The 25505-nt window shown below is 38.2% G+C and overlaps 1 protein-coding gene across 3 annotated transcripts in view; it reads right to left on the bottom strand.

Annotated features, from left to right (window-relative positions):
* The window catches only part of SLC25A13 (solute carrier family 25 member 13), a 209893-nt gene that overhangs the window by 1598 nt on the left and 182790 nt on the right, over positions 1–25505 (bottom strand). For all 3 annotated transcript variants that reach the window (XM_054495050.2, XM_054495051.2, XM_054495052.2), the window contains 3 exons: positions 25015–25155; positions 9852–9990; positions 28–186 (listed from right to left, as the gene is read on the bottom strand). In XM_054495050.2, the coding sequence (XP_054351025.1) occupies positions 28–186; positions 9852–9990; positions 25015–25155 (439 nt within the window). The remainder of the gene's footprint in view (positions 1–27; positions 187–9851; positions 9991–25014; positions 25156–25505) is intronic.

Here is a 25505-nt window from a genome sequence, read left to right as displayed (position 1 = left end):
TTAGTTAAGAACAAATTATTTCCATACCACCAGCTCCTTTCCACAGAGCTTTTGGTCCTTCTTCACGCAGTATCTTTCTAAAGCAGTCTATCACTCCGCTGTAAGTGGTTTGGCCAGCCCGGGCAGCTACCTGTAATCTCGTCTTGATAACATCAGCAGGGGTCACTAAAGATGCCGCAGGCATACCTGCAGGAGAGAGACAACACCATCTCAGTCTGGTCACATTCTCACTATATAAAAATAACTGTGCTTTGAACTGCTGGCCGTGGAAAGAAAGTTAAAAATCCGATTCAATAAAATGCCTATTTTGCTGTCCTCTATGGGAAGCACAACCATGCCTCTCCTGTGTGCAAGATGTCTGCTCCTACACCCTCCCCACGCAACTCACACCTTCCCTTGCCCAAATCACTCAGCCTTCGTTTCCTTTGTTTCTATTCCTAAATCTTTAAATATTTTTAAGAAATTGTTTATCAATTGAAAACACTACTTCAAGTGGTTGAGAATAAGTGGAGAAAGCGGTTTTCTTTTTTTTTTTCTTTCCTGTTGAAATCAAAAACTTGCAAAGTTATTAGGTCCGATTTTTCAGAGGTGAAGCTTGTTATGCGTTTCCTCTTCATGGTCTTCTGTGGCTGCTGGCAGTCACAGGAGGTGCTTTCTCTCACACATTCAACCACCCCCTACTCTCCAAACCCCAACATCTCCAGTTACACCAGAAAAAGACTTTACTGATAGCTAAAAAAACACTGTGTGTGTTGGGGGGTGGGAGGTGGAGGTTTCGGGGAGAGGGGTGAAATTGGGTGAAGGAGACTCCTACAGATAACACTTTAGGATTTCTTTTCCCTAAGACTGACATCTGCAGAAAAATATTTGACAGAAAGCTTAAAATTTATACTGGCTGATAATCAATGAAAAAGGAACAACAACAACAACAGAAAACCCTCCCAAAGTTACCAATGGGAAATTTTTCTACAGTCACTGTATCCAAAATAGGGCAGTGCATGTTTAGATTTTTTAAAAGCGAGACTGTACTCAGAAGACACTGTCTCTTATGGTTTTATTACTTTTCCATTATGAACTTATTCCAAACCAAATTGGTCAAATGCAGATGCATAAATCTCCTTTGCTTTTTTTAAGGCTTAATAATTCTGTAAGAATTTCTGTCCAAACCAACATGGTCTGGCTCACAACTACATTTCATCCTTCTAACAGACAGCTTTAAAGTTACAGTGAGTTGGAAGGGGGGTGTAAATCTGCATACTACATGCTTGCATTTATATTACTGAAGGAGTATCTCTTCCATCTTTACCTAGCTCCTCAAACATTAATCTCAAGAGGTTTTATAAAATACATCACAATTCTGCATGCAAAAAGCTCACTTTATATCCAATGCTTCACTGGATAAGTCATACTGAAATTCCTGTTCATTTGTAGGAATTATTTTAACTTTGGGCCAGGAATTTATCCTCCAACATAATGGAAGGAAACAAGAAAAATGCTTAGAAACCCACTGTGTTCACACCACCGATTTTGTTTCACTTTCTGGTTTAGAAGGAGTTTAGCAAGACAGCCTGCTTTAGACATGCAATAAAAGCCGCCTTGCAATGGTGGGCAGGCATGTCAGAGTGTGACTGTGAAAGACATACAAGCAATAAAATGGGCAAAAAGTTCCCTTTGGCTAGGGTAATTTTCATAAACTGTTCTTTGTTATGAAAATAGAGGTACTGGGGGTGAAGGAAGCAGGTATGAAAGACACCTAGTAAGTTGCCTGGCAAAACTGATAGGAGTTGTGGTGAATGCTGGAATATGGCAACTTGAACATAACTCCCATCATCTCCATTGTCAGCTCCAGTTTCTCCTAAGCAGGTATCTGGTAAGGCCTAGAAGGAATTTTGGACATCCTGGTGGACAGGAGATTTCCAGTGTGAGGATTTGCTAAGTTAACCTGGAGAACTGCACCAGGCTGCCCTAAAGCAAGGCCGGGAAAGCAGCAGATACTGGCAAGAACTTGGCCACCAGAAAGCTGTTGATTTTGGGTGCCAGGGTTGGCAGGGACGTCTGGTAGATCTGCCTGCTCTCTTCTGGATTCCAAAAGGCTAAGACAATGCTGATCAAGTGGTCTGAATTTTCTCTATTCCTAAAGACAGGGGAGCAAGAGGAGATTGGGAAACAGAGATGCCTCCTCTAGGTCCCTCAGCATGAAAGGGACTGGCAGCCTGTCTGATTCTTCAATGACAAGACAAACACAGAGACCCAGGGGCCGTCCACCACCTCTGTGACAGGAGTAACTTGGGGCACGTCTCAACCAATTAAAAAATTACAAGTCTTCAAAGGGGGCCCAGCTAGAGTAGAATATAATTTACAACAAAAAGAAAACACGACTGGCAAAATACAGCTTTAGGGCACAAGTCATCGTTAATTTTTATAAATATCCCACTTATATTTATAAGGAAAGTGCTTTTCTTTTTATTGAATACAAAGGTTAATATCTATTTATTTTGGATCAAGGCTGTTCCAAATCCCCTTTGCATTTCTATCTATATTATCTACTTAATATGTCAGCTTCTAAAAGCAGTGTGATAAAGTTTTTCATCAGGTATGAGAAAATATCACATTTTCTTCATACTTTTAAGCTGAGAGATGACATTATACATTGATATTACATAGAAATTGATGGCATCTTCATAGTGAACTTTATCTTTTATAAAATATGCCTGTGTGCTTCTGAACGTTATTTAAAACCCTGAATTCCATTCAGTATGGCATTAATATTGCTACTTGCTTATTGTTGATATTTGCCTGGTACATATTTTCCAATCAGCTGTCTTGTAATCTTTCTATGTCACTGTTTTCTGAAACTTCATATGACTAGATTTTCTTTCAAAACTCATCTTAAAGTGTTTGTTATTACTAAGGGTACTGAATTCATTTACAGTGCTTGTGACTATTAGACTTATTTCTGCCATCCTATATTATGCTATTTTCTCTGCTTCCAGTTATTTCCCTTTTGATCCCCACCACTTCCCTGACTAAATATATTTAAACATTACATGCATTTGTTATATAGGTGTACATTTACAACAGGTGCAATTAATTAGCATTTGCATCCTCCAGCAAGGGGAGGACTTTGGTGCACTGGCACTTTTGTCCTCCCTTTCATTTGTCAGTCTCCCCAAAACCAACCATTCTTGCATGAATGCATATACCAAAGTCAGCAATAATGGAGACCTACCACATCCCACATTTTCCTCCTTCTTAAATTCACTTTTTTTTTTGAGATGGAGTTTTGCTCTTGATGCCCAGGCTGGGGCTGGGCACAATCTTGGCTCACTGCAACCTCTGCCTCCCAGGCTCAAGTGATTCTCCTGCCTCAGCCTCCTGAGTAGCTGGGATTACACGTGTGCACCAGCATGCCCGGCTATTTTTTGTATTTTTAGTAGTAGAGACAGGGTTTCACCATGTTGACCAGGCTGGTCTCGAACTCCTGACCTCAGGTAATCCGCCCACCTCGGCCTCCCAAAGTGCCGGAATTACAGGCATGAGCTACTGCGCTGGGCCCTTAAATTCACTTTTTAATTGCTTCAGAGAAGGTCTGTGCGGAAGAAAGCTTTGAGTCCTTGCATGTGAAAAACTAACTTTAGTTTTGCCCTCCCCCTCCTGAGTGTTAGTGTGCCCAGGAACATAGTTACGACTCAAGACATCCTTTCCTTGGGATTTTGAAAGTATCCAGTATTACACATAAGAAGATGAGAAGTCCATCTTCTATTGATTCGTTTTCTATTCTCCTTTTCCTTATTACTTTTCCCTAGGGAACTCCTATGAAACAGATGTTAGATTTCCAAGATTAATTCTACCTGTATCTTAAATGTTCTCTCATTTTCTATCTCTATATTATTGCTACACATTACATTCTAGAGGGTTTTTTTTTTTTTGCATGTCTTTATTTTCCAGATGTCTAAATTTGGTCTTTGATCATATTCATTATATCATTCAGAACTAACGCTCGATATTTAATTATGGCAGTTCTTTTATTACTTTTCAAGAAAGCTTCTTTACTGATTATTTCTTTCAAATCTCTCTGAGGACTCTAATTAATTATATTAATTAATTATAGTTCTTAAACGTTGTCTTCTGTCCCCTGAATTGCCTGTTTTCTCTCTAATTCTTCTGTTCACTTACTTTGTTGCTCCTTTGTGGCTGGGCATCTCTGGCTGTCTATTGATATTATTCAAGTTCAAAGGATAGGCTGATTAGTATATATACAAATGTTGTGGGTGACTTCTACCATATTCTAGGTATGCTTCACCCACAGGTCTCTTTCCTGAATGGGAGGGTCTATGGGCTTTGTGTAACTGGGTGCAAGGGGTTAGGATATGCTGGCAGGGTGTGGACCTTCCAAACTGCTGAAATGTAGGGAACTTCACTTTGGGGGTAGAATAATTTATTTTAAATTCTTAATTCTTCTTGGGAAAAGCTGCCATCACTTTATTTTTTCCTGCATCTATGGTAGAAGTCTTGAATTACCTTAAGCCCTGCTCTACTTTCTGTCCATTCCTTACACTTATCCTCTCTAGGGAAGTGGTCTCTTTCTTTAAAATTGAGCTCTGAGATTTTAACTTGGATACAACTGTCTCCTGAAGCTCCATATGAAAACCAGGAGAGAGCTCCAAGCCTGGCAATCCTGAAGAAAGTACAGTTCCCTAACTCATGTTAATGATTTACCCTAAAACCTCCACCTCCACTCCAGGCATTCTATTCTTCACTCAAAGTTTAACATTCTCCAGTTCTGCTCTTGCATTAGAGGTAGTTTCTCCTGCTGTGTTTTGGACTGGGGCATCTCTCAGTCCAGTTTCAGAGTCAATATGGCTATTTCCTTTCTGCTGAGGGCCAGGTTAGTATTTTCTAGTGCCAATAAAGAATTTTTTAAAAACGCATTTCCTGACATTTTAAGGTATCTGGGAAGATAGGAGAGATGGATGAATATGCTCAGTCTATTGTCTTGATTCAATTTCTTCATTACTTTTTTTAAGGGTTTAAGGACTGGTTTTAAACTATTATACCTTAAGCTTTATGTCCACATAATTAACAAATTTGTACCAACAGTAGTTTTCTCATAATACACAATCTAATGTTTGCAAAAGCATCATGATCACACATGTATAACACACTTCCACTTCTGTGTACTGGAACAGCTTTTAAAGGTATTTCTGTATTACAACTTAATCTCAAGCTAATTAATTCAAAGGTGAGACCATCATTACAGTTTGACTTGTCCCTCTATCTTATCACTCTGATAAAAATCATCTGGTATGACAGAGCATTCTATAAAATTTTAGTATTAGATATATTTTATTTGATATCATTCATAAGGCATATTGAAATGCTCTTCATTAATGATAAAGCACCATGTTAATTACAGAGAATTAGATTTTGATTTCTTAATTTCAGGATGCCTGCTTCGGTCTTCACTTTCTGACAAAGCTGATGTACTTTGGCCAACGAACATGAATTCAAATAGTGGTTAGTCTTGTTCTATCTTGTGAAATAAGGGAGTAGATGTTCCAGTATTTAAATATAGTCCCAGTTTATAACTAGATACATGAACAAAACAAAAACAAAAACACCAAAACCCAACATTCTCTAGGTGAGGATACCAATAACCACTTTTGCTAAAAAGCTACATATTACTAAAACAATCTAACCTCAAGGCTAATCAAATTTTTGGAAAGAAAAAAGTGAGACAACATTACTGAATAATTGAAATTATTATCTAAACATAGAAAGCATGATCATATTCAATCACAGGTCCATATTATTTATAATAGGCTGATGTTCAGCAAAAAATATTTTATGTATAAGTGATCAATTTAAATATGGTACATATAAAAATAGCCATGAGACATTTTTGTTTTATAAGTTAGAGGCCAACAATTATTCATTGTAGTTGCCTGAAACTCCATCTAAAAAGGAGGACTTTTGTATTTTGAAAGAAGCTTTTCTCCTATTAAATACTTTCTGGGATTCTCTGAATACCATGTATCCTCTCCCTAAGAAATGCCTTTGCTCTTCTTGGCAACCACAAAGGGAATGTGGGGGCCTGATCCGTCCTCCACCCAACAGCCCATTCAGGATTAGTGCACATTTGTGCTTGCTCACTGCCCTTCTTGGGGTTGCACGGGGCACACTTCTGACAAAAGTCTTCTTGCCCTTCTCCAAACTGAACTCAGCTCTGCCTGAGCATCTCAGCAAGGTTCCACACTGAGCCCTGCTCACCCCATGACATCACTCCTGCTCACTGGATATAGATTTTTTATGTTTATTTTATAACAAAATGCATTACTAATCTTTTTTTCCTAATTCTAATATACTTCTTAGACATTTTAATTTTGATTTTCAAGTAAATAATCATTTATAAATAATGACTGCTTCCTTTCTTCTTTTATTTATGCCTTTTATTTTATTTTATCATGCTGACTGGAACCTCCAAAATATGGCTGAATAACAAAGATGAGAGAGACATCCTCGTCTTATTCCTAACTTTAATTGGAATGGTAACTATGACATTGACCACTGGCTTCTGATATCTGTTATTAAATTAAGAAAGTAGCTTACTTCACATTACACAGTTTTTATAGTTTTGTAGAATACACAAAGACCATCAAGCTTTGTAGCTTATTCACTCTTTGAAGACTAAAATCAACAGGGCAAACTCGGTATTTTCCCATTTTTCCAGAAACAGGGGATCAGGAGGAAGGTGGATAATAGGAAAGTCAATGCTCTTTAGGACAAATACCTAATGCATATGGGGCTTAAAACCTAGATGATGGCTTGATGGGTGCAGCAAACCACCATGGCACTTGTATAACTATGTAACAAACCTGCACATTCTGCACATGTATCCCAGAACTTAAAGTATAATAATTATAATAATAAAAGTCAATGCTCTATAGTAAGTGTGGCAGCCAGTTCCCAAAATGGCCCTCAAAGATCTGCACCCTTGTGACATTCACGACTCTGCTTCTCTATCATCTTGAGGTGAGGTCATAGAAGACACTGCAGCTTCTGCCTTGCTTGCTCTCTCTCTCTCTCTCTCAGACTTTGCTCTGGGTAATCTAGCTGCCATGTTGTGAGGGTATCCAAGCTGACCAATGGAGAGGCCCACATGACAAGGAACTGAGGCCTCCTGTCAACAGCTATGTCATTGAGCCATTTTGAAAGTGGCTTCTCCAATGTCAGTCAAGCCTGGCTGCCATTGCGACTGCGACTTCATGATAGACCCGGTGCCAGAGGCACCCAGTGAGCTGCTCCTACCCCACACCTGTTTCCTGACTCACGGAAACTGTGAGAAAATAAATATTAGTTGTGTTAAGCTGATTAAGTTTTGAGGGAATTTGGCATGCAGTAATAGATAACGAATACAGAAGGCATTTATAAAGACAACAGGATGGCAAGAGGGCTGAACTAACATCACCATAGGGATGTCAACTACTTCAAACTCTCAAGAATAATGGGTCAATGGCTGAAAAACAACCACGCTTTTTACCAACAAACTCACTTCAGATAATCTATTTCTCTTAAAAAAAAAAAAACTGATTCAAAATATGGGAAAAAGCATACTACTAGCTATTTAAAAGTTTTTGGAAAAAATTAAAGTATCTAAAATTGAGAAATATATAAGATGCAGCAATTAGAAACTATGTTTGGAAAGTTTTAAATAATATGTAATAAAATTACTATTATGGAACATTTTTGAATACTTACTATATATCAGGCACTATTTGAAATCTTTACATCTATTAATTCACTTAATCCTCATAATAATCTTGTAAGGTAAGACTATTCTTATCTCCAAATACAGGTGGAGAAATGGCAGAGAGGGAATGAGTAACTTGTGTGGTTCACACAGAGTGGAAACACTGGAATTTGAACCTTGGTATTCTGACCCCACAGGCACATGTCATTAACGACTTTGCCATGATGGGTAACAATGCTTAAGACACAACCTTAAGTGAAAACTATCTATACAAAGTGTGATTACAGCTCTGTGAAAAACCTGAATGGGAAAAATGAGTAAAAATGTTAAATAGCAATTATCTTAGAGTAGTGAAATAATGAATAATATTTTTGTTATTTGCCTATTCTAGTACTTTTCAAATATTTTATAATGAGTAATATTACTTTCAAAATCATAAAAAAAGGAGAAAAATAAACCTCAAATGAAAAAAAAATCTCACCAGTCATGTCTATAGCTCTGGTAGAATGGATTACCTCCCCAGAGACAGAATCATTTCTGGGTACCTGTCTTCTCCAAGAAAAGAGTTAAAGATGGTATTTTTATGGTGTGAGGAAAATGAGGCTTAGGAAAGAGTCCTAGACCTTGATCTGAGCTCTACTACTTAACTTCTAATTTCACAACTTATTTTTTGGAGTGATTTACAGACAGATTCTTTTGGATTCAATGTAATACTTGGCTAATGTTTATTGAGCATTTACTATATGCTAAGAACTATGCCAAGTCTTTCACATGGATCCTCTCATTTGAGCCTCACACACACTCTGTAGCAGGTGCAGTTGTGATCTCTATTTATAGCTGAGGAAACCAAAGCTTACAAGAAGTGAAGTAACTTGCCCAAGGTCACACATTAATAAGTGGTACTTAGTTATTCTCATTAGGTCCTACCTTATTTCAAGTAAATAATTTGGAATAAATTATAACCCTTTGGTTCAAAACATTTTCTCATTTACAGATATATGAGAAATTACATATAGGTCACCATGAGTCAAGCTGGAATTAAAATTGGGAATTTTATACTCAAGTCCTGAAATCATGATCTCTTGCTCTAGATACAGTGGTATCACTGCTGCTAATACAACTGAGGTTTCTAAGCAGCCAGGAAACAGTAGCCCTGCCTCATATACCAATATCACTGCCTTTGAAGGAAAAGGATTAACTAAGAATTAAGGAGGAGCTACACAGGTTCCTGTGTCCAGGGGTTCCCCAGGCTGCAGCCAGGTTAGGTGGGGTGTGCACCAAACAGCAAACAACTTCTCAAAGCTGGGAGTTGTTCTTATGCTCTCTTTGAGAAAAGCATGGAGACTCTAGTTACATATCTGATAAGAATAGCACAGGTATCAAAAATGTTTGGATCCCGGCATCCTGTGACCGCCTTAGGGTTTGTTAACTTATTAAATGTCACCACTTGGAGAGCTAATCCAGACTGTTCCTGCTCTTAGAGACCCTTGAAAAGAAGGAGCATCAAAAAATGAACTGATCCCTGGCATGGCTAATTATTTTCTATCAATGTTTTCAATGGAGCACTGAAAAAAAGATAGTTATTTCCATCTGTGATTTAATTACCACCATCCCCCCATAACACAGGGAGGAAACAGGTGTCTCTAATTGGCCCAGGTCTTTTCTGGTTCTACTACATTTCTTTTCTCTAACTATTGTTTAAGTTCTGGACAGGCTTTTATGCACTATTTTGTTTAGACATCTTTAAGACAAACCTATTCAAATCTTTAAAAACTTCCAGCTAAACAGTTATTCTTATGCTATGAAGTGAGACCATGAAATGATATGGAACTTGAATTGGAGTTCCACAATACCACAAAATAAGCCAATATTTAATGAGCCTTTTCAAGAGTTAAGAAATTAAGCTTGTCTAATAATCTCATCTGCCAGAATGAAGATTAATTTTTTCCCTTTTTTTTTCAGTAGCTCTTCAATCTCTAGCGAACTCACACATACCCTGTCAAGAACTATCAGCAAAAAAATTTCAATGTAGTAGCATGCAGCTAGGGAAGGGGGGCAGCAAGGGTCGGGGAAGTAAGAGAACTCCAAGGGGGACACTCACCAGCTATGGCACCAGCTAAGAGCAGGCTTCCTGGGCTAACCTGCCCATCTTCATTTGCAAAGGAAGCCTTCACATGAGCATAGCACGGAAAGTAGATGGCTGAGAAAGGAATGTCCCGCAGAAAGCATGCTTTGGCACCCTGCACATTTGCAAAGGAAGAAAAACCACATGAAACACATATCCCATTGAGGAGATCAAGCTTCTCTGGAACTCACCTCAGAACAAAATATTCCTGGAGAAGACCAAATTTGTACTCACACATTGAAAGGGGAACAGAAAAAAATAACCCAAATTCTGCAAGTAATAAATCTAAACTTTGTTTTTAAAACAAAAACTAGTTTTGTTGTGTGCTGTGATGGGAGGAGGGCAGTTCTCATTTATTCTAATGCTAAGACTTCAATTAAAACCTTTTTGGAACTCTGCCCGTGACATCCTTTTAAATCCCTACTGGTGGCAAGTCACTGGCATTTCAAGGAAGATCTGTTCTCTGGTCTCACCAAAGATGGGTAACGGCAGTCAAGATGCCTCTCTGTTTACATACTAGGAAGTAGACAAATTATACAGGTGGGGGGAAAAGGGGTTTGCTTTTTGTACTGTTTGGACTGTTTCCCAGAAAGAAATTACACATACATAAAAAATTATATCTTTTCAGGGGGTTCATGGATCCTTCTAATTTTCTTATATACTTACTTACCTGCCACCCAGGGTTTATGAAACATTGATAAATGCCTGCTCTAAAGCCTGAAATATTCACAATAATTCGGATACATTTTAGAGCTGTGTGTAGAACAATCAGTTTCTACAGCAAAGTCTTCAACAAATAGTTTCTGTTGCCAACATGATGCCATGCAGAGGCCCCGCGAATTGATGAGTGCCCAGAAATATGATACATTATAATGAAAACCACAACACATATATTGTGTTTTGGGTAGGATGAATGGGAAGGAAATCATCACTTTTCAACATGTAATGATTTAATACCATTTCTTTAACAGATTTCTAATAACTAAAAATTTCCACCAAATACAGAGATTCCCAAAAGAAAATAATGAATCCAGCCAGAGTCAACAGATCTAGCCACACCCAGTGACATTTATTGAGGCCTAGTAATGCTAGATCTTGGGTATTTCTGTCTGATGTTCCAAACTGTCAAAGTTCTTTAACACTACGTATCTGTTACTATAGCCTTTGTTTTCCTGACACCCACATTTCACTCCTGACTCAAACTGAGCTTGTGGGTAATAAAACCCTTAGTCTTTTTCATATGAATTACTATTAACTCAAGTCTACTATAACTTAATTAGTTGCCTCACACAAGTAACACAGGTAGGACATCAGATTTAATCCTATTAAGTTGCATCCTAGTTTGGCTCATCCTGCCAACCAGAACAAATGCTTGGAATCTGGATTCTGTCATGTTGGCTCTTCCTCAGTCAACTTACCCATGGATGTGTAAGCATGCCTCTGTTCACTCTGTGTATATAGGTATTCAGAGAAGCACTCATCTATCTCATGTACTGCCAACCGGCTCAGGCTTCTGTATCTTGTCCATCCCCAAAGTGTTAGATGTCTAATTAAAATTAAGAATCACAATATCCACCACACGCAAGCTACTCATTTTAGGCACGTACAAACTAATGTCCTGGACAGGCAATCTATCGTCCTGGATGGGTAATCTATCAATTGTGCATTTACCGAGGGCTATGCCCTTGGCTTGTTCAGAGGGCACCCTGGAGGTAGTTCCAGAGACAAGTCCAAAACTCAATACTCTAAGAGGTTTTTCTACTTCTCCCAGCTCTTTCAAAGGGAAAACATAGAGCATAATGTTAAGAACTGTGTGTAACATCCAATCCTTTTCTTACAACTAGTTTTTTTAAAAAGTTATAGTTCGGGCTGTTATTGTATAAGGGTAACAATATCAGCGTCTGTTTTTCCTTCCTTTTCCCTTTTTGCCCCAAGCCTTCTTGTAAGTGCTGCTAGCTATTCATCCACATGTAGATTCAGTCCAGAAGATACTCAAATTAGACATCAAATAATCAACTCAAATGAAGATCACTTTAATCCCAGCTACTCGGGAGACTGATGCAGAAGAATCACTTGAACCCAGAGATGGAGGTTGTAGTGAGCTGAGATCACGCCACTGCACTCCAGCCAGGGCAACAGAGTAAGACTCCATCTTAATAAAAAACATAAATAAATAAAAAATAAAAATTAAAAAACATTATTTCTTGGAAAAATATGTCAGAAACTAAAACCAAGCTTTTAGCTTTTCTTTCATTTGTTGTTTTTTTTTTATATGGAGTTTCACTTTGTTGCCCAGGTTGCCCAGGAGGGAATGCAGTGGCATGATCTCAGCTCACTGAAACCTCTGCCTCCCGGGTTCAAGTGATTCTGCTACTTCAGCCTCCTGGCCTCCTGAGTAGCTGGGACTACAGGTGCCTACCACCACGCCCAGCTAATTTTTTGTATTTTTAGTAGAGACGGGGTTTCACCACGTTGGGCAGGCTGGTCTCCAACTCCTGATCTCAGGTGATCCACCCACCTTGGCCTCCCCAAGTGCTGGGATTACAGGCATTGAGCCACTGCGCCTGGCTACTTTTAGCTTTTCAAACAAAGATATATTATTCGTTGGGAATCTAACAAAACGTAGGAGGAAACAGTCACTAATTTTGTACTGAAACATTGAAGTTTAAAAAAACGGGGCGAGGGCAGAAAGAGAAGCAGATTAACCTGTCTTATGCGATGTGGCTTCAGTATGATCAGAAGGCCATGGGAAGACATGACCCGAAATTATAAACATCCCTGAGGCACAGGAAGAGTAAAGGCACATGAAGAATCAGTTGAGTTTTCTGAAGAAGGACCCACTGAGTGTTCCACCTTCTGAGAGCCTCCTTCTTCTTCCTTTCCTGAAATCATGACAGTAAATCATGTATCCCTGTTACAAAGGCATCTACAAGAGATGTGAGATGTACTTCAAGAGATGTTGGAAAACAACTCTACATGGCTGAGATGAAAAATGGCTTGATCAAAAACCAAACATACAAACAATTATATATATATATATATAACCCTGGGGAAAGGGTAGACGCCTAGAAATGGGTTGTATTTCATTTTCCAGGAATCAAGCAATGTGGTCAAAGTGTTTATGCAGACTAGAACAAATGTTAGGATATGCAAGAAGTCTTTGGTGTCTGATTACCTGAGAAAAAGGAAGAAATGGAAAAGTCAAGGAAGCAAAAGAACTTCCACCTGGTGTGATAATCCTGTCACCCCTAGCCATGTGAATGAGCACCTGTAGAAATCAAGCCCTTAACCTTCCTCACCTGTCAAAAATACCAAAGGCCACCTTCTTCAGGTGACTGGGACAACTGAAACTTTAGGAATGAATGAAATAATACGTGTGAAAGTCCTTGTAAGGTATCCACTGCATTACAAACATTAAGGGACACAAATGTGTTCACCTGAGGGCTGTGTCTCCCTGCCTCTCCTAGCACCTGCTCTGGTGTCTCCCTGCAGAAAATACCTCTCCCTGTTGCGTCAGGAGGCGGCCCTTCACCTCTCTTGCACCCCAGGCATCAAAGCCCAATTCCCAAGGAAAGACACAGACTTATTAAATTTCCCTGGCCTCTTTTTCCCCACCACTTCCTTTAGGTCTTAGGCATAAAGGCAGGTGCCAATTTGTAAGACTGCCTTAGGCAATACCTGACCTGTTGCTCTTGCACAATGAAAAGGGAAGCAGGATGTTAAAAAGACTTGAAGTTCTAAGGGTGAAAATGTTTCTCTCCCAGATTCCTTGATAAATCCTTCACTTTGTGGTGAACACCCATTCTCCAGTACTACAGCAAAACATAAACCTGTTTGACTTGAATTCTACTTGTTCCAAGTATAATTTTTACCAAGTGATCAGCCATTCTGAAAAGGCAACTTTATAACAAATGGAAACATTCCATGCTTCCCTAGAGCCTGCATCAGCAACACAAAAATATTACTTTGGCCATTTAAGAATTAATAAGTTACAAAGGTGTGCCACTTAAAAAAATATTTAAACATTCTTGCCATATAAGAAAATCCCCACATTTTCCTGCTTTGTTTTTTTTTTCTTTTTCTTTTCTTTCTTTTTTTTTTTTTTACTGGTTTTCTAGGCAGCTCTGCCCTTAAACATTCTCTGACTGGTCCTGAATTTCCTTAGTATATACTACAATCACTTGGGGAAAATTAGTAAGTGCAAAATACAATCATCTAATCTCTCTAAGATGAGAAACTATTGGGTTTTTCTTTTTAAATAAAAGGCACACTAATATCCAGACAGGGATAACAAAAATCATCTCAGGGTAGACCTATGTTATAAACTGGAAAAAAAACCTCAGATCTAGTTTAATTATCAACTCTGCCTCCATTCCAATTCTATATCATGCTAAAGTCTCTCCATCATCATTCTATTTAAGATCTAGAAAAGCTTCTTTAAGGGTAGGCCTCACTTAACTTCAAATTAATAGTCCACAATTGACACAGGCCAATTAGACAAGCTTAGAGATTCTGGCGGCAGCATCATCATGGCAAAAGAATCATTTATTTTGCTTCTCATGCCTTTTTGATGTGGACACTGTGCTGAAAGCCCAAGGAAGCTTTAATCAATTCTCAAGTTGCTAGGATCGTCCACTCAAGTTTATTTTGCCAGCTCTGCCTGGCATGAAACTGTCAATAGATATAACACAACAGGATTTGTATCTCTCTTTCTCTTGCACGCATGCCGTCGCACATGCACAGCAATTTTCGATGTCTCTTTTTCTTCTTTTAAAACTCTTCATCTTGGATGGTAAATCACCTGCCCAATCAATCCAAAGTGGGGAAAAAACCAGTCCTGAAGGCTGGTGCTGATAAAGAAGTCAGGGCCAGGGCAGGTCTTTTTGCATGCTAATTCCTGCTTATTCTAGCTGTACCTGCAAACACAGCTCTAAACAGACTATTTCTAATACAGGGAAAGGTAATTACACTCACAAAGGCACCTCTGTGTCGGGCCGGGCACCAGGAGCCAGCAGGTCTGGGAGACGGAGGCTTAACAGAGACTCCAGCAGTGAATGCACATTGTCTAGCACAGGGAAAATGCCAGACTGGGGACCCTGCAGCATTCAAGACAACAGTGGTGCACCTTGTCTGAGAAGGTTATTCAACGCTTCTGGCACCTGTCGTCAGAGCCACCCAGCCCTCTTTTCCTACCTTACAGGTTTAGAATTTATTTGGCGTGTATAATTATATATTTTGATCCTGGAGCTACAAACAATGGGCAGCATGTCATGACTTGATCCCTTAGCATTCCTCTTGGCTTCCTCTAAGCAAGTTAACCCTTAGATACACAGCTTGGCAGTGCCTCTCCAGCCCAGTCAAAGGATGGTTAGACCCCACCTACATGGCTGAGATTTGAGGAGGGTGAGTTTCAGGGTCTTGCTGAGAAATAGCAATGGTGCCAAGACCTATTATGTGATTGTGACACTTGTGTTAAAATCAAATAAGCCAGCCAACATTTGAAGACTTGATATCAGTGAACATGGAAATTACTTCAATTTGAATATAAAATATGAATGACTATTACTTGGCTTCTTTAGTCCAGGGACTTTAGGGATATGGGTTCTCCTTAATTTCACTGCAATTCTAACAAAATCATCTTGACAACTCTAGGTTTCTTGTAGGAAATGCTGCTTATGTCAGTGCTAGTTCTCTGTTGTTCTAGTATTGTACACTGCTTTGCCATCAACAATGCTCATCACTGAGATGGACTGAAAACCCTAGACATGGTACAGAGGAATGTTATCACATGGAATTTTAGTCCTGAAGCTGCTAGTCATGTCACCTTCACAAAGCTCATCTGTAAAACATGTTCCACCTTTTATTTATTTATTTATTATTATTTTTTGAGACAGTGCTGGAGTGCAGTGGTGCAATCTTGGCTCACTGCAACCTCCACCTCTGGTTCAAGCAATTCTCCTGTCTCAGCCTCCCAAGTAGCTGGGACTACAGGCGTGCGCCACCATGCCCAGCAAATTTTTGTATTTTTAGTAGAGATGGAGTTTCAACATGTTGGCCAGGATGGTCTTGATCTTTTGACCTTGTGATCTGCCCACCTCAGCACTCTCAAAGTGCTGGGATTACAGGCGTGAGCCACCGCACCCAGCCCTGACCTTTTCAATTATTCTTTCCTTTCCTTTCATGCCTTCCTTTCATCATTTTTCTCCCTTCCCTCTGCTTCATCACCTGCTTAGAAGATGTAAAGTTTATTTCTAGTCTGTTTACTCTGACAGTTTTAACATGCATACAGAACTTACTGTAGTCTTTCTTTTCCTTCCTCCTGTGAAATATTTATACTTTAGACTACTTAAAAGTATTCCAATTTTACCAATATGCACTTTAATGCTGGCTTCATAAATATTAAGCATTTCAAATAGCTTAATATTGCTTAAATTATATGTATATTTAAATTATGGCAATGTTATTTAGACTGTTAAAGTGAACTAAATATGGCCTGAGAAGGACTCCATACTTTCATATCTGAGTCCTTGTGGACGAACTACAACCTAACTTAATAGGTAGACAAGACTGAAAACCTAACTTAGAAGTATGCACCTGTAACAACAGCTAAGTCTTGGCCAATTCCAGCAGCCATACTTCAACCACTCATGCACTGCTCAGTGTTCAAACTGTGTTCAAATAAGGCAAACACTGAGCTGTAACCAAACCAGTTGTTTCTGTACCTCACTTCCTGTTTCTGTATGTCACTTCCCTTTTTTGTTGATAAATTTTCTTCCACCACGTGGCTGCACTAGAGTCTCTCTGAATCTGCTGTGATTCTGGGGGCTGCCTGATTCACGAATCATTCATTGCGCAATTAAACTCCCTTAATTTGGCTGAAGTTTTACTTTTAACAAGACTAAACATTTACCACTTTCTTTGCTATTCATTCATGTCACATCTCCACCTGGGATCACTTTCCAGAATTTCCTTCATTAAGGTTCTACTGGTGATACACTTTCTGAGTTTTGCTAGTCTAAAAAATATCTTTACCCTTGTTCTTAAAAGCAATTTTTACAGGGTATACAAGTCTAGGTTGAAAGGTTTTTTTCCTCCACATATTGAAGACACCCCCATTCAACTGTCTTCTGGCTTCCACTGTTGCCATTTTTAGGTTAGCTGTCAGTTCAACTGCTGCCCCTTTGAAGGTAAATTGACTTTTTTTCTCTGGCCACTTAAGAGCTTCTCTCTAGCTCTGGTGTTCAGCAGTTTTCCTCTGATGTGTCTAGTCTGGATTATTTTCAATTATCCTACACCTGCAATTTGTTGCACTTTTTTCTTTTTCTTTTCTTTGTTTTTAAACAGAGTCTTGCTCTATCACTTAGGTTAGAGTGTAGTGGTAAAATCATGGCTCACTGCAGCCTTGACCTCCTGGGCTCAAGTGATCTTCCCCCCTCAGCCTCCCAAGTAGCTGGGACTACAGGTGCATGACACCATGTCTAGTTAATTAAAAAAATATTTTTTTGTAGAGATGAGGTCTCACTATGTTGCTCAGGCTGGTCTTGAACTCCTGTGCTCCCAAAGTGCTGGCACTAGAATTATATGTTTCTCTTCTCTTGCCCCTTAACATAGATCACTTTTAAGGCAATGATACTGTACACATCTTTGGTACTCTAGCATCTAATAGTGTTAGCACTCAATATACATTTGGCGAAAGAATAAAAGAATGGTTAAAAAAATTGATCATTTGCTGTTACTTTAAGGAATCCTTTTTTTCTGGTGTCTATAGCACACTCAATTCCTCTGGGCATTGTTTTATAAAAATAATATTTTTCAAGCCATCTCCTTTTAATTTGCTATTCTGAAGTCCAAAGCAGAAGACCTGGCCTGGAGAGGTTGTTGACCACACAGCATTGGAAATTACCCAGGACTGGAATAATGTGGAAGTAACTAGGTATTCCTGCAAGAATCCCTTAGTTGACACTCAATAATGAAAAGCTGATAACTAACACATCATGCGTACTATGTGCTCAACTCTATCCTATATGCTTTACATACATTATTTTAGTAAATCCACACAACGATCCTATGAGTAGGTAGGTACGATTATTATCCTCTTTCTACAGACGAGTCAATGATTCATCTGAAGCACAGGGGAAGTTTTGTAAAAAGAAAAATATTTCTTTTCAAACTAAGTGTTGGGTACTATGCTCACTACCTGGGTAACTGAATCATTCATATCCCAAATCCCAGCATCATGCAATATACCTGTGCAACAAACCTGCACATGTTCCCTCCAATGTAAAATAAAATTTGAAATTATTTTTTAAAAGTTCTTTTTTTTTCCAGTTTTTGTTTAATACCTTTAAGCAGAGATTATGGACATTACATGACCTGTAGTATTTTTCAAATGTTCACACATATTAGATACAAAACCTGACTCCTTGAGGTATGCTTGATACCCTCTCCTTAAATTTCTAAAAATCCTTCCTTAAATGAGAGAATAAAAGTCCATCAGGAGTAAGACACGACATTTTTATTTATTTATTTACTTATTTCAATTTTTGATGTTGGTATATTTGTGAAAAGACTCGGTCACTCTCTCTCATATATCAAGAAATGTACACTTAGATACCTCATATGAATAGAATCACGCAGTATTTGAAGTTCTGTGACTGCCTTATTTCACTTAATGTAATATCTTCCAGGCTTATCCATCTCATTGCAAAAGCAGGATATCCTCCCTTTTTAAGGCTATAATATACCATATTTTCTTTATTCATTCTTTGTTGATAGACATTTGCGTTGTTTCATAGCTTGTCTATTGTAATAATGTTGCAATGAACCTGGTAGTCCAGATATCTCCTTCAGATATCTGATTTCCATTCTTTTGGATGTACACCCAGAAGTGGGATTGCTGGATCATATAGTAGTTCTATTTTAACTTTTTGAGAAAACTCCATACTGTTTTCCACAGAGACTGTACCACTTTACATTTCTACCACCAAGGATCTCCTTTTTTTTTTTTTTGAGACTGAGTCTCCCTCTGTCACCCAGGCTGGAGTGCAGTAGCACAATCTCAGCTCACTGCAACCTCCACCTCCCGGGTTCAAGTGATTCTCCTGCCTCAGTTTCCTAAGTAGCTGGAACTATAGGCACATGCCACCATACCCGGCTAATTTTTTGTACTTTTAGTAGAGACGGGGTTTCACCGTGTTAGCCAGGATGGTCTTGATCTCCTGACCTCGTGATCTGCCCGCCTCAGTCTCCCACAGTGCTGGGATTACAGGCGTGAGGCACCGCGCCTGGCCTACCACCAAAGATTTCAATTTCTCCACAACCTCACTATTGCTTATCTTTTTTTTTTTTTTTTTTTTGATAATAGCTATCCTAACAGGTATGAAGTGCTATCTCATTGTAGCTATGATTTGCACTTCCCTGATGATTAGTGATGTTGAAAATTTTTTACATCCTTTTTTCACATATGTGTTGGCCATTGGTATGTCTTCTTTGGAGAAATATCTATTCTAGTCCTTTGCTCATTTTTTAAATCAGCTTCTTTTTCTTCACGGTAGCACCAGCTGATGTCATATTCATTTTGCGTATTCCTTTTTTTTTCTTTCTTTCTTTTTTTTTTTAGACACAGCATCTCACTCTGTTGCTAGGGCTAGAGTGTGGTGGTGCAATCATATAGCTCACTGCAGCCTCAGACTCCTGGGTTCAAGTGATTCTCCTGCCTCAGACTCCCAAGTAGCTGGGACTACCGATGTGTACCACCATGCCCGGTTAACTTACATTTATTTATTTTTGGAGGGATGGTGTCTTGCTATGCTGCCTAGGCTAGTCTTAAACTCCTGGCATTAAGAGATTGCCCTGGCCTCCTGAAATACTGAGATTACAGATGTAAGGCACCATGCCCGGCCGTATCTTTGTTCTCTTGATAGCTGCCCTGTTCTACCCAATATACTGTGAGCAGAGACTTGGCTTTAAACAGCCATCTCCTAAAGGCTGGAACAGTGCCTGGGACACAGTAAGCTCTCAATGAGTGTGTTGAGTGAGTGAATTAATATGATTTACATTTTAAATGGATCACTTTGGCTGCTGTGGCAACAGTGGATTTAGGAGAGTCAAGAGTCAAAATAAAGAAAGCCCTGAAGAGGCTTTCACAGAGGCTCAGATGAAGGATAAAAGTAGAAATGGATGGGTGAGAACTACCACTAGGCTGGTTGTAAAACCACAGCATGTCCCTGGGTATCAGAAAACTAGAATGGCAATGTGTTCTCAAAGTAGACTAAACAACTGCTTCCTTCAGGTCCGGCTGTGAGCACGTAAACATACAAGTTTTTAAAAGATGATAAACTGAAGAATTAATCTTATGAGTACTTACATGTTACCAAGAAAAAAGGGATACACTGAAAAAACTGGATAAAATCTATTAACACTAAAAAGTGCACATGTCCTTTGACCTAACAACTTCAATGCTAGGAATTTATCTTTTCTAAACAATCACAAAAGTATGTTAAAATATACATAGGGATGACCACCATGGCATTGCTTGTAGTATCTTCAAACTAGAAACAAATATTCATCAACAGGAAACAGTTAAACAAAAAAATTTATACAGTTATTAAATAAAATGAGGAAAGAGCTTTAAGATATATTGTGTTTGAAAAGATTCTATTTGTGTTAAAACACAATTTTACTTAAGAAAAGTAAAATATTCATTCTCCTTTCATTTTAATTTTAGATTCAGGGGGTACATATACAGGTTTGTCACAAGGATATATTGCATGATGCTGAGGTTTGGGCTTCTATTAATCCTGGCAGCTAGGTACTGAGCAGAGTACCTGAAAGGAAGCTTTTCAGCCCTTTCCTCCTTTCCTCTTTCCGTTCCCCCTGTTGGTGTCTTTGTGCCCATGTGTACCCAAGGTTTAGCTCTAACTTACAAGTGAAAATGTGATATCTGGTTTTCTGTTTCTGCATTGATTTGCTTAGGATAGTGGCCTCCAGCTGCATCCATGTTGCTGCAAAGGATATAATTTAGTTCTTTTTTTATGGTTGTCTAGTACTCCATTGTGTGTAGTTTCCACATTTTCCTTATCCAATCTCCTGTTAATGGTAACCTAGGGTGATTCTATGTCTTTGCTATTGAAAACATACATACTTTTCTGATGCTGATATTGGTAAAATTTTTGAAAAAGAAATACTAATCTCAGCAGAAAGTTTTTCTTCTTTTAAGGATATATTAGTATAAAATCTTAAGCAGTGGCTATCCTTTGAAGAGAATGGAGCAGTAAAGGGTAGAGAGATAATTTTACTTTTCTTCATATACCTTTCTAAATTACTTGATTTTTTTGAAATATAAATTATATTTTACTCTTTAAACTAAAAAAATCAATCTCTCTTTGAGATAACTGGCAGAATAAACAAGAATGTACTGATATATCATAACTTGCTTTCTGAGTTTATGAACAATAGGTCCAATGAATCATTTATACACACATTATAGATGAACACATGTATACAACATTTATGTATATGGATAAAAATATATTTGAATACTGTCAAATGCAGTGGAAAAAACCAATGCCTTTGATTAGAACACAGCAGACAGAGTCCATATTCCTAAGTGACCTTCCAAGGTAGAGTCAAGGTTTAATTTGTGATTATAGAATTTGAAAACTTTTCAACAGTGCTTGATGGATCCCAGCTGTCATTGCTTCACCGACCATGTTTTGTACTCAAAAAGAGACATGGACGGTTCCACTGCTTCCTAACGAAGTGTCTTTTTGGCCTAATTAGCTGTGCTGCCATTTATGGTTAAATGATAAGTTTCATTCCATTCCTAAAGTATAATTTGTCCCCTCATTAACGCTCTGACAGCTCCTACGGAAAAGGTAATGTTCAAAAGTAGATGGATACAACTTTCTTTTCTATGTTAAGTTTATTTGACTTTTATTTTTATGCTCCAGGGGTTTATGCAATAAAAGAGAAGTTATGCAGGGAAAGGGAAATACATTCTCATAATTCTTTTTAAAAATAAGTAGACATTGTAGATTTGTTTTCTTAGCTACATTACATTCAAATAGCTCTTTCAAAGGCAATTAATTATGCTGCCTTCACTTCAATCACCTACATCCTCTGTGCTATAACTAAATCTCTCTAAATGTTGGCATTTTAGAGGGGGGCTTTATTTACATTGTTTACTGTATTTGTGCTAAACTATTTCTTACTTTAGGAATGCAAAGTGTTTACCATTTCCACTTTTTTTCAGTTGCAAATGTATTTCTAAAGCAAGTATTCTAATTGCCACTTACTGGGAAGTCAGAATAGTTTGCTTATTTTGCAAGTCAATACAGAAGAAAAACAGAAAGCCTGATTTTCCAATTTAGGTAAGGTTAAAGCTCAGCAGGCCTAAACACACAGACAGAGCCAACCACTCACCCTTCTTGGGTCTGGCATTCTAATGTTAACAACAGAAACAAAAGAACAGAGGGAAGGAGAAAGATTACCTGTCTCAACTAAATCTAGGACAGTGGTTCTTCTTTTTAAAGACCCACCTGGAGGGACACATACCAGGTTTAAAAGTACTGTGTGAGGTCACTCCTAGTCATTTGCATTTTTCTAGCCAACCAGGACTAGAAACAGAAAAGCTTTATTACTAAAAAGTGCTATCCTGAAACAAAAACACATTAAACTACAAAGCAATGCTAATGCTGCGATGCTCCCTAGAAAGATAGATCTTAACCTGCTGTGATGTCTGACCACGTAAAGGTGAAGTGGGGTGGGGCTGGAGAAGAGAGGTTCACAAGAAACAAAGCCCAAGACAGAATGCTGGGAAAATATAAATGAGGACCAACTAGACTTGTAATACAAGAGCTAATCAGACTGAAAGGAGACCAAACCACAGAGGTCAACATCTGCTGAATGAAATCCTGACTCCCGGGTCTCTGAATGTAGCCGATACTGATGACCAACAGGAAGATAGAGATTACTAGGTCACTTTCTTGCAACAAAATCAAGGTTCCAGAAGCTCAAAGCATTACTGATTTTCTTGGTAATTACCAGTACACCAAAAACAGCATTTTAGAAGGGAGCACCAAGCCCTGTGGAATGCTTCTGAACTAGATTAAACTACTAGACTAGTAATTAAACTAACTTCATATGGGAGAGTTCTCTTGCTCAAACTTGAGCAATCCTGCTCATTTCAGGAAAGCAATTTTAGTACAAAAATGGAAACAAGAAACTTCTGATCCTCAATTTCAGCTCAGATACCATGGTTGGCAGCCTCTATTCACCTGAACTACAAAATCAGGATACCAACTACTTCCAAGAAGTGTTAAAGGGGATTAAGATTATTAAATAATGTGAAGATGAAAAGCACTAAGTCCCAGTATTGTATCATTTGCAGGTAGTTTAACAGTCTCTGTTTCTGTATCAGCAAACAAGTTCCTACCATTTTACTCATCTAGACATTTCGATAACAGTCACTGCCATAGCACCTAAGTGCTTTTTACCAGATAACCCATTGAAAGACTCCTGGCATCTTGTCAAAATGACATGCTGCTACATCATATTACAGACTGCAAGAGCCTAAAAATTTAGAAAAGATGATTTTTCTTCAAATTGATCAATGCTATGCCTCATGACAACAGTGTTTATTTTTTACAGCTGGGTAATAAATTGGTAAGCAAAATAGCTATAGAACATTGTGTTATATTGTAGAATCACAGATTGAGCATTTTAAGTTCTACTTAAAAAATCAGCAGGGTTATTCCTAAGTACCACATATGCCTAAATATAAGGCAAAATTTTCCCCTGCTAAAATTAATCCCAGAAAAGAGGGCATCACTTTATATTCTATCTTCACAAAGTCTCAGATCATGGAGTACTCTTTCCAATCACTTGACCTGGAAAAGCAGAGTACCATTCGGGGAAGGCAGATTCTCCTGAGACAGCCACAATTATTACTAATTCTGGATGTTTACTGAGGTCACTTGCAAAACTCAGGTTAGAAAGAAAAGAGTAAAAAAGTATTTCTGGGAGGAGGATCTCACAAATACTGTGTCAAATGTCAAAACAAGTCATTTCAAGTTTACTCTAGCAATATGGTAAGTTGTTACATTATGGGGACCAGTTATATCCATTCAGGATTAACTGGGAATAGGAAAAAAGCAATTGACTATCTTAATATTATGTGTCTATGGGATAAAATTTGCAGGAACAATATCACACATAAAAGTCAAAAATGCTTCAAATCACAAAGCTTGGGATAAAAGTGAAGACAATGTATTCTGCAAAACCATGCTAACAGATGACCTAAAAAGTGGGTTAAATGGAGATCAAGATGCTGATTCAAAATGCATGAATAATTTTAATATTTCTTGATATGTGTTTATAGAAACAAAGCAGTATTAATTTTATATAATGTGACTATATACATTTGTGTGTAAATAAATGAAACTATCTTAAGTGGACATTTTATTTTTCTCCCATATCCCTAAAGGTTTACTTAGTCAAACTAGCATAAAATGTTTTTTAAAAAAATTCTTCATTGAAAACTTGTGTATATTTTATGTTTGATAAAACCTTATAGGTTGGCATATAGGCAGACAGTTCTAGTAAATTCCATTATAACTTTTTGGTAGCGCAGTATGAATAACAAATTTCAAGAATCCTCTAGAAGTTTGGTTTTGTAATCATTCTGAAAAAACATTTTCTAAATGAAAAATGATTAAGATTTATAATAATTAAGACAAGGCATACATATATAGAGAAAACATGGATCGGACCATATGTATAGGATCAGAAAATAAATTATAATACAGGTTTCTCCTTGAACTGAAATCAGCATATCAATAACAAATCCAAATAAAGTTCTAGCCAGTGTTGCTGCAAGGAGCTGCACTGAACAACTCTAGAGGGCACGATTCCTATCATAGTCATCCTAGATTTGTGTATCGATGAGGACAGTTTTTTGGCAGACGGCAGGAAAGGGCACCTCCTTCTAACAGGCATGAAGGTGTCTCTGCAGCTTGGGTACAACATCTTCTCCAGGTGTAGAAATGCAAAAAAAATGGATTTCATGTTGAAGAATAGTTTCTACATTAGGAGATGAGAAAGTACTCAAATAAATGACTAAAAAAAAAAAAAAAGTTACCTTGTAGATCCCAAAGAACCCCAGGTCCCGCACGACAGACAGAGCACTGACTCGAGGACCAGTGGTGATTTCTCCAGCCACTTGCAAACGGATCTTGACGATTTCTAAAGGATTTGTGAAAATCACCTGGGAGCCTCCAGCCTAAGAAGAACAAAAAAGATTTAGGATCAAAGCAAAGAAATGGTAAGGTAGGTCAGGAAGAGACGAATGATTATTCTCAAGGATAAGAATATTCTATCCTCAAAAGGATGTAGTTTCAGCCCTTGTCCCATCAATCAAAATGGTTAGGGATTACAAGTATGAATCAAAATACAGTTACTGCCTAGGAAGAAGCCCTACATCCTTAATGTGGAGGCTGAAGGAGGGCAAAGACCAGAGATTTCTGTTGACCTCCCCAAGTCCTCACACTGAAATTACAAATGCTCTTTGAAGCACAAACAACTGCCACCACAGGACTCAAAGCCAAGGGCACAAAGGCAGTAATAAAATGA

The sequence above is a fragment of the Pongo pygmaeus genome, chromosome 6 (genome assembly GCF_028885625.2).
Source record: "Pongo pygmaeus isolate AG05252 chromosome 6, NHGRI_mPonPyg2-v2.0_pri, whole genome shotgun sequence".
NCBI lineage: Eukaryota > Metazoa > Chordata > Mammalia > Primates > Hominidae > Pongo > Pongo pygmaeus.
The sequence above is the reverse complement of the archived record's forward strand: the minus strand, read 5'-3'. Positions and strand labels throughout refer to the sequence as shown.